General features: G+C 34.2%; 3 protein-coding genes across 4 annotated transcripts; 2 read left to right on the forward strand and 1 right to left on the reverse strand.

Moving 5' to 3' along the window:
• Positions 1 to 3,960: 3,960 nt before the first annotated feature.
• On the forward strand, positions 3,961 to 8,961 carry LOC102616419 (geranylgeranyl transferase type-1 subunit beta). 2 transcript variants are annotated; one of them, XM_052440166.1, is made up of 11 exons: positions 3,961 to 4,280; positions 5,148 to 5,223; positions 5,468 to 5,526; positions 5,676 to 5,815; positions 6,735 to 6,790; positions 6,874 to 6,950; positions 7,084 to 7,129; positions 7,456 to 7,580; positions 7,820 to 7,887; positions 7,973 to 8,055; positions 8,518 to 8,745. In XM_052440166.1, the coding sequence occupies exons 1-10, from the start codon at positions 4,047 to 4,049 to the stop codon at positions 8,010 to 8,012; spliced, it is 921 nt and encodes a 306-aa protein (XP_052296126.1). In that variant the 5' UTR covers positions 3,961 to 4,046; the 3' UTR covers positions 8,013 to 8,055; positions 8,518 to 8,745. The 2 variants fall into 2 exon arrangements, with proteins under 2 accessions (XP_052296126.1, XP_006486090.1); XM_006486027.4 differs by having other exon boundaries at positions 3,967 to 4,280; positions 7,968 to 8,055; positions 8,518 to 8,961.
• A 1,693-nt stretch (positions 8,962 to 10,654) lies between these two features.
• LOC102616127 (hypothetical protein) lies at positions 10,655 to 12,627 on the reverse strand. Its single transcript, XM_052440177.1, has one exon. It carries the CDS (start codon positions 11,963 to 11,965, stop codon positions 10,994 to 10,996), a length of 972 nt encoding a protein of 323 aa, XP_052296137.1. The 5' UTR covers positions 11,966 to 12,627; the 3' UTR covers positions 10,655 to 10,993.
• A 2,968-nt stretch (positions 12,628 to 15,595) lies between these two features.
• LOC102607090 (TATA-box-binding protein 2-like) lies at positions 15,596 to 16,558 on the forward strand. Its single transcript, XM_015532624.3, has one exon. The coding sequence runs from the start codon at positions 15,866 to 15,868 to the stop codon at positions 16,475 to 16,477; it is 612 nt and encodes a 203-aa protein (XP_015388110.3). The 5' UTR covers positions 15,596 to 15,865; the 3' UTR covers positions 16,478 to 16,558.
• Positions 16,559 to 16,848: the final 290 nt, after the last annotated feature.

Raw genomic sequence — 16,848 nt, forward strand, 5'->3', positions numbered from 1 at the left:
GATAAAATCCTAGATAAAACTCAATTACAGAGATTTCTAGGTAGTTTAAATTATGTTCTTGATTTCTGTCCAAACATCAATAGGATTTCAAAGCCATTGCATAATAGATTAAAGAAACATCATGTTGCATGGACTGATAAGCACACTAAAGCTGTTACACTGATAAAGGATTCTATTAAAAATATTTCATGTTTATTTCTTGCAAATCCTGCATTACCTAAGATTGTTGAAACTGATGCATCAGATTTAGGTTATGGAGGAATACTAAAATAAGTTGATAATCATAAAGAACAGATAGTACAATATGTCTCTGCACATTGAAATGAATGTCAAAGAAATTATTCTACTATCAAAAAAGAAATTTTATCTATAGTTTTATGCATATCTAAATTTCAAAGTGATTTGTTAAATAAAAAATTTTTACTTAGAATTGATTGCAAAGCTGCAAAACATGTTTTAGAAAAAGATGTTCAAAACATTGCACCAAAACAAATTTTTGCACGTTGGCAAGCCATTTTAAGTGTTTTTGATTTTGACATTGAGTTTATTAAAGGAGATACAAATTCTATCCCTGATTTTCTAACCAGGGAATTTATTCAAAACAGATAATGCCGCCCAAAAAGAAAGACAAAGGCAAAGCCATTCTTAAAGACTCTGCACCACAAACAACCTCTAAAGAAACCCAGTTAACCCCTTCTAAAGACAAATTACTTTCTTCTGCCATGCCTATTAAATTATGGATTGACATGGTCGAGGAGCAAGAAGCACAGTCTAAAGCCATTGCCTCCGATAAGCAGGTAAAAGAATGGATGAACTCCATTACAAAGTCCCCTGAGCTTATGTTAGCTTTACAAAGCATTTCCTAAAATAAAGCTCTTTCTCAAGTTCTTGAGAAAGAAAAATCTGTTTCTAAAGCAATTGCAAAGCCTTCTTCTTCTTCTAAAGAAGTTATTTCTTGTGAAAGCTCTTCTTCACAAATTATTGTTTCTCAATCGAAGCTTTCACAAAAATCTTCGGATCGGATTAATAAAACATATCATCAAAATGTTTTATCTATGGAAAACGGGTTTTATCACTCTGATCAATTTCAAGCCATCACAAAGATTTTTCCAAAAGGCTGGTTTTTCAAACCATGGGATTTGTCAAAACCCCAGTCTTTCTACCAAAGCATTCTTGAATTCACTGAGTCTGTAAAATTCAAACACTTCTTTCTTAGTGAATCTCATCATGAGCCGGCTTACTTCATAGCCACCATCTTAAAAGTCTTGAGCCCAAAACAGTGGGGTGACCAACTCCACAAACCAAAGACCTTTCCCGCCAATTTCCAAATGCGTTTAAACCATTGCCTATCTTTTTTCTTACTAGGATTAACAACAGGCCTGGTTCAACACGTTTTTTATTCAAAACCCCAAAAAGACCCATTCTTGGTTATTTTTCTTCAACTAAAAAATAACCGTACAAAGCCTTCCAAATTAGTTCCAACAATGGTGGAACTACTTTGAGTCAAACCCAGACATTCTAACCCTAAATTTCATAAATTGTTTAAACCTTTTTAAAGCTCATTATGTTCCTTCTGAGTCCGAGAAGAGGTTTCCTCATTTTCTCTGTTTTTGTACAAATTTTTTTCTTCATTGGGTCTGGATGTGGAATTTTTAATACCATACACAAGAAACCCAACTCATCCTTCAAAGACATTTCAAAGTCAAATAGTGGTCCAAGTTTGACGAACAAGTCCGAGAAGAGGTTTCCTCATTTTCTCTGTTTTTGTACAAATTTCTTTCTTCATTGGGTCTGGATGTGGAATTTTTAATACCATACACAAGAAACCCAACTCATCCTTCAAAGACATTTCAAAGTCAAATAGTGGTCCAAGTTTGACGAACAATCAAAGTTGTCTGAAGCCACGGTCCAGGCCTGGCTTTCTTCAAAAGGTCTCCTTGCCCCAAGTATAGAAGATGTCAAAGCCCAAAACACATTCCTTGCTCAAAGATCAAAAGCTCAATCACTATTGGCCAGTGCAAAGACTGAAGAGGAATATTTTAAAGTAATGCAGCAGCGCCTTGCCTCGAGATCTGAACCATCCGTTGCCAGTTCTTCAGAAGAAGAGGAGCCGTTCATTTCCCTTGGAGATGAGAACGAAGATGATTGCTTCGGGATCCTGTCTCCATTAAAGCATTGTAAGTAAAAAAAAAAAAAGTAACTTTCTTGTTTTGCATTTTCCTTGTTTGTAACAATAAACATTTCTTTTATTTGTATCCGTATTTTCTGAGATTTTGTCTTCCTTCACTCACTACCCTTTACGGGAAAAGCTGTGAAGACATTTCTCTCCTCCACCGACGGATTTTTGGAGCCATTCAAAGTCATTTTTACTGCTCCCATGTGAACTTTTCCTAAAGTTTACAAAGCAGAAGATGCCTTAAATGATGCTGTCTCCCACGTTTCAAAGCACATACTGCTTTTACTGTTGATGGCCCCAATCTCCACCAACGCATGTGAAGACCTGTTGTAGCATTTTCTTTTGTAAAGCAATTTTTGTTTAAAAGAGGGTTGGAAGACTGGGAAGAGGCACGTCTTCTACTCGGCACTTCTTTTAGAACTCCCTCTCTCTCTTATTCTTTCCCCTGGGAAAACATGAATTGAAGACATAGAGGAAATTTTCCTGTCTTCTGATTTTCCCTTCTATCTCCTTCTCTGAAACACTTTCTGTTTATAAAGCTTTTGGATTCAAGCAACTCATGTAAGCGTTTGATATTTATTTTAAAAGCATATGTAATTCATTCAAAGTTTGTAATAATTTTAATTTTAAAAGCCTTGCATGTATGTTTAAATTTTTGTAATTTATAGACCTAAGGTTGTATGTATAAGTATGCTCTACAGTTGCGGCCTTGGTTGATCTTCTGCATCAAAAATAAAACTGTTACGTTCTTCCAAGGCGTAGAGACCTGATCTTTCCCCTTGGTCGTATTTTTCTTCTCCCTCCATCCAATCAGAGTACTATTTTTAAGATCCAGATCTAGTACTATCTATGAGCCTTTGTGTTGCCTAGGTTTGTTTAAAACATTTTAAATTTATTTGTTTAAAGAATTTGGTATATCGGCTGGAAACACGCATAGCGTGCGAGATAAGGGCTGATCTGTTCTAAGTCAGATCAACGCTCTGAGATGACTCTCTAAGGCAGTGAAATACCTGCATCGTAGCGTAATCACAACGCCACGTACCGCTTAAAACACACCTATTCTTCGATCCTATTATTTTTAATTACAAAAATTAATAATAATTATTAATATTCTTAATTATGTAAATCATATTTTTTATTAATTTTAACTCTATTTATGTAAGTTAAATATTATTGATAAGTGTAATAAAAATAAAACATTATTATTAGTAATATAGTACAAAATTAATATTTTCTTAAAATAAGCTATTTATTATTATTAATTATTAATATTAAATAATTATAGTACTATTAAGATTAAATAAATATAATAATATCATATTATCAAACAAAGATAGTATATAGTAATATTATCAATTCTATATAGTAATATTATCGATTCTCTACGAATATGATAATATTATTTTTTAAATAAGTTTAATATTATTATTTTTAAGTAAATGTAATAGTATATTATTTTAATAAATATAAATTATATTATAAAAGAAAAGTAAAAAAGAAAAATGTGGGAGTAGATTTTCACCCCCACCTCTTTTATTAGAGTGAAAATTCCACGTCTCACTCTAAAAATAAATGAGTAAGTAAACATTGAAACGATAGGGATTCACACTTTGCAATCATACTCCAACAAGTAAACATTATCTATCTAAAGGAATATAAGTTTAGAAAGTCTAGGACACAATTTGAAAATATAAAATTGGATGAAATGAAAGGGTATTTAGGTGATTTAATTTAAATTCTGTCGCATTCTGGACATTTGAAATAGTGGGTCTGTACTTAGCAAGCTGGCATTCATGTATCGTTGAGTCATAGGCTCATAGCTGAAGCAAATTCCTCCAGCTTCAAAGTCTTTGTCTCTTCGGCTCTGAAAATGGAACCAGCTACACAGAATGAGTGGGACCGGCTATCATCACCTTCATCAGACGGAGAAGAACAAGCAGCATCAGATGGTTCATCATCACAATTCAACAGGCAGCAACACGTGGCGTTCCTGATGATGATGTACGAATCGTTGCCGCATCACTACCAGTACCAGGAGATCAACCGCATCACTCTCGCTCACTTTGCCATCTCCGGCCTTTGCCTCCTCGGTGCCTTAGATCGCGTACGTGTATTTACCTTCTTACCACTGTTGAATTCCCACGACAATGTCGGAATCTTTAAGAAAATAAAAGAATTAAAAAAAAACTTGATTTAATTTTTTTTAAGTCATATATGTTCGGTAGTAATTCTTAAGTTAGTGTTTTATTTGAATGATTGCATTTTTGTTTTGATATGCTTTATTTGGTTGCTGATAAAATGTAGGAAAACTTAAAGATATTCATTTGGTTTAAATGTTGGATCTTTTGTTGTTTGCAAATGCTATGATTGGGAATCTTTAAGAAAAAGAAAGAAAATGTAGCTCAATTTTATACTTATTAACATCATATTTGTTCAATAATTAATGCTTGTTAGGATAGTGATTGTGTGAAATGCTCCCTTTTTCTTTAGTATGCTTTGATTGGTTGCTGAGAAAACATGGGAAAGTTTTAAAAAGTAAATTGTAATTTTGAATGTTAGATCTTTTGTTGTTTGCATGTTTTTAACATTTAATAGTATGTCTTGTTATTTCAAAATGATTTCCTGTTAAATAATTGGAAGAATTATAAATTTTACTGGTAATTGTTGCCAATAATGAAAAGGATACCACATTTGTTGTCTGACTGGCAACCCCTCTAGTTTGCCTAAATAACAAGTAGTTTCTTAAGGAAGGTTTTTGAATTATAAATATCAGCCAATGAAGGAATGTTTATGAAATATATCAAAGTATCTTCAGAGTAGGTGTCTAATGAATTTATAGTGTCAGAGATCAGCTTGTGTTTAGGCCATACCGAGGGGGAAAAGTCAGCAATGTTTTTCTTTATTTTTATTATAACCTTGTTGATTTAAGATTAATCAGAGTTCTGATTTGATGTACATATTGATGTACTAGGTTGACAAGGATGCGGTGTCAGATTGGGTTTTATCACTGCAAGCTCACCCAAGTAATAAAGCTGACCTGACGAATGGTTAGCCCTGCTCGCTTATGAAATTTATTTGATTGCCTGGAGTTTGGGCACTATAGTTTGTATGATGTTTAGTTGTTATGTAAATGTGTGGCTTTTAGTTTTCCCCGTTATTGGTACTTCTCAAGTGAGCGGTAGGCTTGCTCAGTTGCTCTGGTAGTCTGGTTTAAGCACCATGCCACCATTGGCATATTCTCTTATCTATCAAAAGGAAAGAACATGTGTGATGAACTTTGTTTGGCTGCAGGAGAATTCTATGGATTCCACGGTTCTCGAAGTTCTCAGCTCCATCCAGATGATAATGGGGTACAAGAGATTTGTTATGTGCCATCCTTTTATGTTAATGACTTACTGCTTATTTTAACCACTAACTTTCAAGAAAAAGAAATTTAAATTTCTAGGTTTTGGATTCCTATGCTTTCTGGATATGATTTTTCAGTTTGATCCGCCTGTAGGTTTTGATGCACAATGGTAGTAACTTGGCAAGCACGTACTGTGCCCTAGCCATACTAAAGGCCGTTGGTTATAATTTTGCAAACATTGACAGCAAATCAATATTGACATCAATGAGAAATCTTCAACAGCACGATGGGAGGTATGCTCTAAACTTCACCATACTTGACAATGACTGTTTCTGGACTGATGTACGTTCTTGATAGAATTATTTTTTGCTCACTCCCTTTCTTTCTTTTGCAACCATTATCCTTAAAGAATATGATAAGCCCAGAACTGAAATGGTTAAATAAACAACCCAGTAGAGAGCAGAGTGTTGTTGGAAGTAGGGAAACTTGTATTTATCAACAGAAATAAACCCAAAACACCCAAGCATTCGAGAGGCTTGGTATCTCTCCCAAAATGAGCAAGCTCACTACAAAATAATTCCCTGGATCCCCTCCCCAAAAAACCAGCTCCTCCCATATAACCTCCTCACTTCTACGCCAAAATCGAATAACAGAAAAAACTCTAACAAATTATCAAAACCGAAAACCATCAACTTATTACTAACAGAAATGCATAACAAACTCCTCTCTCTATACTACTTAATGCCACGTCAGCCACGATGGGTATTTCCAGAATTACCCTTGCGCCTTGCATATGTGAAACGCACTTGTGGCCTAACAGAATAAAGTATAAAATAAAACCATTTTGTTATGATTTGTATTAATTATGAAAGTGCATGGCTTCATGTTGCATGACCGCTGCAGCATATATTGCATATTCCTTTTCAAGGCTTAGTAATAGATTTACAGTCCTAATTATAGATATGCAAGTTATTTGCTTCTGCTTCCAGCAAAGAAGGAAGAGAAAACTACGTGCTTATGCTAAAATGAAATTTTATTTAGCTGAAATCCTGTTAGTATTTGAACTTAATTCCTTACCTAATTCCATCCTTCTCTTTTCGTTTCTCTTAAAACACATCTTCCTATTTTTCTATTTAAGAAAATTGCTTCTAGACTGGTTCAGCATTTCATGGAATGAAATAATAACACATCTTATTCTTCTTCATTTTGCAGTTTTATGCCGATCCATTTTGGAGCAGAGAAGGATCTTCGGTTTGTATATTGTGCTGGTAAGAAATGAAAAATTTATGGATTTACAATGTTCCTGTTTAGTTCATTTAACGAAATATCATTGTATAATTGATCTATGCAGCTGCTATCTGCTTTTTGTTGGAGGATTGGAGTGGCATGGACCGGGAGAGAGCAAAGGCGTACATTTTAAATTGCCAGGTCTGTCTTTTCCTGGGTGGATCTTTTCTTTCTGTCCTCACCATTCAACAATCATATTTTTGCATTCTATCTCTAGTTCGTGCAACATATTCTTTGTATATATGCTGACATACCTCTGATGCTGTTATTACAGTCATATGACGGTGGGTTTGGTTTGACTCCTGGTTCAGAATCACATGGTGAGTTGAAATGAGTTTTTGTCAACGTTAATATTTTTCTCTCAACAAATTTCCTAACTCTTTTTGTACTACTGTTCTTGATAACCCTGCTAAACAATTGGCTCTCCTATTAAGGGGGTGTTAGTTTGCTTATACTGTTTTATTTTTCCTTTTTAATCCCCCTCCTGGTAATCTCTTTGTTCGGATGTTGTCATTTCTCTGCATTTCTGAGAAGGAAAGAAGAAATAATTTTTTTGACAAGGGAGTTCTATTTTATGGATTCATTGATTCCCATAGCTTTATTCTTTTCCATGATGTTTACCAAAGTATTCCTCTTAGTGGCTCAGGGGGTGGTACATACTGTGCTGTCGCATCTCTCCGTTTGATGGGATTCATTGAAGACAATGTTCTTTCTAAAAATACGTCATCTTCAATTATTGACCTGCCGTTGCTACTAAGTTGGTGCTTGCAGGTTTATCTTCCTCATAATATCTAGAAACTTTATTATACTATGAAATGTAGCTTTTAGGCTTTAAAATTTAAGCAGAGACAATTGACTGCATAAATACCACTAAGAGCTTTTGCTTCTGAAACAAATGGCAACATCTTTGTTTGTCATGCTAATTTCATTTGCATGCTTAATCTTTGTTAATTTAGCCTTTACTTTTTTGTTAAGGTAATGTTGTTCTCTCTATTTTTCTTTTTGTACAGAGGCAGGCGGCGGATGGTGGATTTCAAGGTAGAGCTAACAAGCCTAGTGACACGTGTTATGCATTTTGGTAGGTTTGAGAGAACCTTTAAAAATCCCCTACATAAGTTGGGTATTTTCTACATTTGTCAGGATGGTTTGCTTATGCAGGATAGGGTCAGTATTGAGGATGTTGGGTGGCTACAACTTAATTGACAAGGAAGCTTTACGTGGATTTTTGCTAACTTGTCAGTCACAGGTGCTGCTACATCTCCTTTACACTGTTAATCATTGAATTTAAAGTTCTTTTGATTATCTTTTGATTGATCATTCTATATGCCTTATGCCTGCCAATGAATTAGTATCTCACATCAGACGGTGTGAGTGGTGCTTAAAGCCTGTCAGAGTGCTTTATCAATTTCAAAGAATAAAGTCAGTAGATAGCTATTGCTATCTGCGGATTGGATTCGTCACTCACTGTGCACGGGAAACATCTTATTTTGCTGTCAATATTACCTTAGCAAAAAGAGGTTGAAATTTAAAAAAAAAAAGGGTAAATGGAATGCCATGCCCTTGGAATGTTAACAACCTATTTCTGAAGGGGCGCATACAAAAGAAGTTGCATCTAACTATATAATTTGCAATTGATAAAGATTTTAGATTTTGTTTTAGCTAGTAAAATCGTTGCTGAATTTTCTCTTCGTGTTTGTTCCTGCACCAGTATGGTGGATTCGGTAAGTGCCCAGGGGATCTGCCTGATCTGTACCACTCTTTCTATGGATATACTGCATTTAGCCTTTTGGAAGAACCTGGCCTTAACCCGCTTTGCGCTGAACTGGGAATGACGGAATTTTCTGCTTTGGGAATCTGACTTAAAACATAATTTTTAATCCCATCAGTTATGTAAATGCTTCTTGTAATTTACATGCATATCTAGATACAGGTACTTACTTCCAAAAAAGAAAGATACAGTTACTTTCTTATTCGAGATGATTATACCCAATCCCACATTTTTTTTATTGGAAGACTTGTTTCTGATCTCCCAATACAAATTGTATATTATTGATCGTTTGATGATATAATCTTAGAATTAAGAACAGAACTGTTACTGTGATTGATAAAAGATTTTTTTGCCTCTGCACTTATATTATTGATGGTTTGATGATATATGATCTTAGAATTAGAACGGAACTGTTACTGTGAATTGAAAAAAGATTTTTTTGCCTCTGCACAATGCAGAAATTTTAACCTCTTGTCATTTTATGTCTGTACAAGATTACAGCTGTAGGTTACTCCGAGTCACCATGTGTTGCCTTTTAATTTCCAGATCTTCGATGTTCAGCTTTTTCCGTATCATAGATTATTTATCTACTTTCTTCAGATTGGGCCCGGGGCTAGTCCTAGTGAAATTTCCGAACTGACCCCAGGTGAAATTTCCGAACTGATAATAAGATAGAATCAAATTAAACCAAAAACGTCGATGAGTTTTTGTTTTAATGCAAACCAAATATTAGAATTTTTTACCTACAAGTCTCAGGAGCTCACTTCTTCTGCAGCATGATAGGCCAAGATTATATGTATGTTGATTTCAACCTACAAAATTCCAACTCTAACGGCAGCGTAAATCCAGGGCTAAATAAGCTGATATGAGTAGAGTGATGAAGCTAAAAAATAGCTTGATGCGGGTGAATATAAACAGTTAATGTTTGACTCATGATTACAAGCCGAAATCTCCAAACAGATTGTAATATTACGCGAGAGAGAGAAAAAAAAAAGCTGAAGAAAAAGGCAATGCCTGTGCCTGTAATGATTCTTGAAGGTGGCCGGTGGGCACCTTTCGGCCAATCCCGACGAGACATGTTCACGGGCAAGTTACATCATTTGTTGTTTAGGAAAAAGCCCAAAAGCATCACTCATTTTTTCACCAACAGTGTTCCCTTTTTTTTTTTTGGTTCCCCCAGTTTTGGCACTTTGTTGAACGGTATCTCTCCTTTTATCTTTATCCACATAAAATCATGAAACTCTTCCCTCACTATATTATGATTAGAGCTGGTAAAATTTGACACAATTCGATTATTCGATACGAACACAACATAAATAAATGGGTATGGGTCGATAAACACAATATTTTATTTATAAACACAATATTTTATTTATAAAATTTTACATACATTTAGAGCTTCAATAGTGTAAATGTCTAAAAATTGATAGACATATATATTTTATAATATTAATAGATAATATTATATATATATATATATATATATAATTAAAACCTCAATAGTATACATGTGTAATATATTGATAGATATATATATTTTATAATATCGATAAATTATATATGTATGTATGTATGTATGTATGTATTTATTTATTTATCTATTTATGTATATACGTATGTATGATAGTGTGTAAATATTTGATGTAACTTTTGTTCAATATATAGATATTAAACGAGTTATTGGATAACCCGATTATTTTTCCGTGTCGGGTTTGGATCTCAATATTTTGACACGATTATTAAATGGATCGGATTTAGGTCGACCTAAATTTGACACGACACGAACACGACCCGATGACCCATTTTGCCAGCTCTAATTATGATTATGATTGTTCACCTTTGTCAGGTATTTTAATCAGACGGTCCAAAACATTTTGTATAAAAGCTTGGTGGGGTTAAGCTAGAAAATGATTATGATCATTGAAGAAAACGGTACGAAGATTTTTACATGGGAAATATTTATGTTTATGTTATATTGTTGTCATAATTTATGAGCATGGAGTTGAAGACGGATAGAATTTGAAACACACCTTGAATAAATATTAAGGATTTTTTTTTTCAGTGATTTTGGAGAATAAAAAGAAAAATCAGTAGAGCCATCACTCACAAGAATGAATGATTACAGGTATCAGACAGCGAAGGAGACATGGAGATTGATAAAACAAATAATCCCATAAGTCGCCCACTAACTTCTTAACATTATGTTTGCTCAGAATGCTGTCTCCCTCTTGACAACAATAATAACAACAATAATAACAACAATAACTGAAGTTACATTTTACAAGGGCTTCTTTTGCAGGTGATTAACCTTTAGTTCCATCCCCGAACACCCATTAAAAAGAAAAATAAAAAGAAAAGATTAAAAAAAACTAAAAAGGAAAGCAAAACCATGGATAATTAGTTGATCAATGGACCTTTAAAGTGGGATTGAGTAGTTCTTCTTGGCTGGTGGTCTAAATGTTGAAGGTGAAGTAGCAAGAGGAAGTACCTGTGAAGAGCTTGAATGGAATTGTTGTAGTTGCTGGTCTTTGTTTTTATCAACAGTGATGGTGATAAAGGACCCTCCATCCTCATCTTTGAGAAACTTTGAAGTGGGAGCTTTGGTAATTCCATTTTCTCGAACAAACCCATTAGTCTTATGAGCTTTCTTCTCAGCTTCCTCTACTAATCTTCTTCTGTAAAGTTTCTCCTCTGCTTCCTGTAAAAACTTGAACTTCGGAGGAGGTGATGACTTTATCTTGCTAAACTCAGCATCTGTTGATGATTCAAATAGAGGATTGAATCCAATCCCATGCTGGTTGTGAGAAGAGTTCATAGGAGTAAGAGGAGGAGTGAAAAATGAAGGAGAAGCAAGAGGTGTCAAATATGGAGTCTCAACAGTGAGAAGCAGATCACTCAAGCTTTTGCTTCTTGACCCTTTTCTGCTTTTGATATCACCTCTAGACTTGCTATCTTCAGACTCCAAATCCTCCTTTGTTTCTTCAGTAATTGTGAAGAGAAACCTCGGTGGCCCTGAAAGATTATGCAGCCTCATCAGCTCCGCCTCCATGCTATCTTCACCACTACTACCAAATGGCTTGAACAAGAAATCTTTATTACTGGTATTTGTGTGCAAATGATGTTGAGATTGTGGTTCTTGAACTAAAGTATCTGTCACTGAAGAACAAAGTTTTTGAGGATTCAAAGCTGAGTGGCTCAAAGAAGATGGCCTTCTCAAACAAAACATGTACAAAAACTCTCTTGCTGGGTTGCTATAATCACTCTCAATCTCTCTTCTAGTGAATCTCTTTTTCCACCATAACAAGTAATAAAGCTCAGCAATCAAAGCTAACAATAAGCATCCAAACACCACACTCAAGCCAAGCCCTACACTGCTCAAAGATTTCATCTTTTCTTGAAAATCAACTTATTATATTCATTGAAAATATCTTAGCTAGAAACAAGAAGGAAAACTTTCAACTTACTTACAGAAGAGTCTTGAACTTCACTGAACACAAAAGAATATCAAAGCTTACAGCTGCTTCACGCTAGAACCAAAAGTGCTGTAGCAAAAGCATATAAAGTTATAAACACAACCAACTTTATCTCTGAAACTACAAAATAACAAAGCCCCAAAAAAGACGCCTGCTTAATCTTTCCCTGAAAATCACATAATAAAATCATGTAGCATGATTTTTAAGCTTTTTTTTTTTTTAATTTTTGATGAGTGATTTTTAAGCTTTATTAGTACAAACCCACATGGACTAATCTCTCTAAACCACTAATTCTAGTGGACTGGATACTTGCATCTTTTGGCCTCAATAATGAAACACACACACACACTAAAGCTGGAAGTCTGGAACCACAAGCAGTACTCCTAAGTTTGGAACAAAAATATCAAACACTTTTTAAATTGTAAGCCACCCTGAGTCGTAAAAAATGACTCCAAAACTAGGGGCTATTGCGCTTAATAAAAACACGAGAGGTATAATCAAACCAAAGGGTAAGGGAAATTAGTCGGCAAATGTCTCTACTAGTTTATGGTTGCCAGGTCGCGTTCTTCGAGGGATACTCACATGGCACCACAAATGAAAGGAAAGTGATGTGTCATTGATATGTGTTTTCTTCGTCCATTTACTATAATGCCCTTCAACGGATCATATTAATTTAACAATGATTTAAGTATACAAGATGATATTTGTAATATGTAAAGGTTCTCATATTTGAGAAGTCATAACCTTATTTGGATGACAAGAGTATTCACCTATTTGATCTTCGACAAGTAGAAATTGGACTATTTTTTCTTTCTTAATAAATTACGAGTAGATCTCGTCTTCATCAAACAGATTTCAAGTTATATTTAATTAACTTTTGGGTATATTATCTTTTTATGGATTTAGACTTTATTAGCGCAAATTTCGAACTATATTTAGTAGACCCTTAGGCCTCGATTAACCTCTGAATATAAATAATATCATTAATCGATTGTAATATGGTAATAATTATAACAATAAACTGTCATAACTAAATTAAGTGCTATGACATTGTAAATGCACGGTGGCGTCCAAATTTCAGCTTGATATGTGTTTCTCAAACTTTGGCATTGTATCCTATATGGGTATTGCTTCCTCAGTAAAATGGAGTAAGTGCATATTATTTGGGACTTATATGGCAATGCAGTTTTAATATTTCTTGTGTTCTAGCATGCTCTCTTTCATCTTTACCCTACGCAGGCCACAGGCCACCAGCAAAGCAAAAGCACCAGAATCTATGCATACTGTTCTGTGAACCAAAAAAAAATATATATATATTTATTACATGCGGAAACTTTAATGCACCCCGCATCTTTCTTTTTTTAAATTAAACTATTTAATATTCGAAAATTACATTGAATTCCGACTAATCCAGATTCAAATCGGATAGGATCACTAAAGAATCAAAAATTTTCCAACAAATTTTTAACGCAACTGAATGCAACTCACATCCTTTAGCAAATGAAATTCTGAATTAATGTATGCATAACTTTGTTCAGTAGTCTATAAAAGGAAAATGAAAAAAATGAGAACCCAAAAGTGAGAGTCTCCAATCTCAGAAATTAATGAATATACTGGAGCAAAAGAGGCTGTGATCATCATCATCATACAATGGACTTGAGCATCCTACGCACATGAAGCTTTCCTGTAACATAATAATATTGTACAAATAAAATTTTGTAGCATTACTACTTGAAAAGGGAAACCTAGCTAATGGGGCCGAAATTAGATCAAGATTAATAATTTCAAAATGCCCAATCATGTTTTCTAGCTATATGACACAAGACCTTTGATTGACCATATCTTGTTAAAAGATGTGATAACATTGATTATTGTTAAGGATCTTGTCTAAATTTCTTTAAGATTCATAAATTTTGATGAAAATATCAATATAATTATTGAGTGTATTTTAACTTGAATTAAGAATTAAAGAAAGAGAAACAATCCATTCAAAAAGAAAGAAAGAAAGAAAGAAAGAAAGAAAGAAAAACAACCACTTAACTGTGATGACACGAACTCTGGGCTTATAGAAAGAAAAACACGACTCCAGGCCCAACTGTTCAAATGTTAACGCTTTGTCTTTGGATGACCAATTCTTTTTGCATTTTGGAGCTCATGAATTTCAATGCAAGTTAATCAATTTTATTAAATTTAGGCCATGCGGTTCTTTAATTAATGCACTGTTATTTGGTTATAAAGATCATGCACCATGGCCTGCGAGCTGCCATGACTCTAGACGTTTGATCAGGAATGGGGAAATCACACACAAACTCTTATATCATGTTTGATTTTAAAAAATAAAAGGAAAGGAAAAGAGAGAAAGGGAGAATAGGGAAAAAAAGAAGAAGATAAATTTCATGCCAAAATATTGGTCTTCTTTTTCTCTTATTTTCTCTCCCGTTGTTTTATTTCCATTTCTCTCCTCTCGTTTAATTTCTTCTAGCTAATCAGGCTTAAGTTTTGTATTAATAGGCAGCTACATTTCACCATTTAATAAAGTCATTATGTTAATGAATTCTATCTATTTAAATGGAAATAATAATAATAATACTAACATTATAGCACATTGATGTTAGTAGATAGTATATGGCATTATAATAAATTAATGTCTTTATCTCCATCCAAATAAATGGAACAATAGTAATTTGAATGTCCATTTTTGTAACAATAGGGTCTAATTATCTATTTTCGAAAAAATGAATTCTAAGTTCCAACTATCCAATGAGTCAAACATTGGATATTTACTGATAATGGAGGGTGAAAAAATATGATATTCTCCAAAAGACTCTTTAAATAGAAATAAATTAATATTATTTTAATCAAATAATTAATTTTGTAAAGGAAAAGTCAATAGTAATTAAATCATTTCTCTCTCTTTCTCTAATGAAAAGTAATAAAATATAAATTAAAGAGGGAGAAATCAACTCTCCAAATCTGAAGAGAGAGAATCATTTCTTAATTGAAGAATTTAAATTGGAGTGTCTTTTAGAGTTTTAAATATTGATGTAGCTTTTCAAATAAACAACAAAATCTTATTTGAAGAGCCTTTTGGAGATGCTCTTAGGTGTGTTATTTTTCCTATGCATTAACTTTTAGCAATATTTCTGGACTGGTAGTGATATTTTGCGTTTTGGCAAAATTCTGGTTTAAAACTTTAAATGGTTGCTATAAGCATCACCTATTATATATAACAGCCAGACGCCCAAACGTGCTTATTTCTTCTTTCTTTTTGGATTATGTCATCGAGTTATTTCTAAATACACAAATAAATACATTTTAAAGATTTTTAAGATGGTCAATTTTAGTTAATTAATTAATTAATGATACTTGATAGACTCGAAACTTCTAAAACCTTATTAAAAAATTAAATTTGTTTATAGGTTTCCTGAACACAGCAGGTAAAAGCAAACCCTTAGTACTATAGGACTCTACTCTGTATGCGACCGACCTCTATATATACCCCCCTCCATTATCAGTCCATAGCATTTACTTAATTCATTCGATTCAACGCCACCCGCGCGCCTCTCTCTTTCCATCTATTCAGCCAAAAAGTTTCAATCTCCAATCTTCAGAAACAAACCCCTTTTGATTTTACCTTCATGTTTGTCTTTACCGAAAACCCAAGATTCAAATTGAACTCTTTATATTTCAGAAACCCTAATTGCCTAATTAAGGTTCTTGAAAACTAAACCAACCCTAGAATTCAAGAAACACGAGGGTTTATTCTTTATAGTTAGAGTCAAGACTTAAACCCAGAAGCTCAAATCCCAGAATCGATGGATTCAACGAACAGTAATTCAACTGTGATGGCTCCCGTTATTCAAAACATCGTGGCAACAATTAACTTGGAGTGCAAGTTAGACCTAAAGAAGATTGCTTTGCACGCACGCAACGCGGAGTACAACCCTTCTCGCTTCTCCGCCGTCACAATGAGAATCAAGGAACCGAAGACCACGGCGCTGATCTTCTCCTCCGGCAAGATCGTCTGCACCGGCGCCAAGAGCGAGAGCCAAGCGAAGCTTGCTGCGAGAAAGTACGCAAGAATCGTGCAGAAGATAGGGTTTCCGGTGCAGTTCAAGGACTTCAAGATTCAGAACATTGTTGGGTCATGCGACGTGGAGTTCCCCATCAAACTTGAACGTTTAAACGGGTTCCACGCCATGTTTTCGACGTATGAACCGGAGTTGTTTCCCGGTTTGATTTACCGGATGAATAAACCGAATGTCACCATGCTTATATTTTTGTCTGGGAAAGTTGTGATCACTGGAGCCAAGGCTAGAGAGCAGATTTATGCAGCTTTTGATAACATATATCCTGTGCTGAAGCTATTCAGATTCCAGAAGGATTCCAGATTTCCAGTGAACGGTAAAAAAGAAATAAAAAAATAAACGTCGTTTATGAAGTGTGTACGTGACATATGATCAATGGGGGAATATCGCCCACTTGTAATCACTTTTTGGAAGTGAATGGACTGAATACGTTTTTGTTTGCTAATTACAGAGAGCAATTAATTGAATAATTGACGTTAGTAATTTCTTTCCAGACCAAATATTCGATCGTTTAATTTGAATGTTGAACATCCCTGCCTTTATGGAATTCCAATTGTTGATTGATCAGAAGATTAAAGAAAAAGAGTACAAAAAAATAGATGCATGGCAATGCACAAATAATTAATTCAATTATCAGTGTCACTTTCCTTCTTTACTTTAATTAAAGAATAATTAATAACACGAATTGCTCAATGGCTCGTTTTGCTTTC

This window comes from Citrus sinensis, chromosome 4 (assembly GCF_022201045.2).
Source record: "Citrus sinensis cultivar Valencia sweet orange chromosome 4, DVS_A1.0, whole genome shotgun sequence".
NCBI classification, from domain to species: domain Eukaryota; kingdom Viridiplantae; phylum Streptophyta; class Magnoliopsida; order Sapindales; family Rutaceae; genus Citrus; species Citrus sinensis.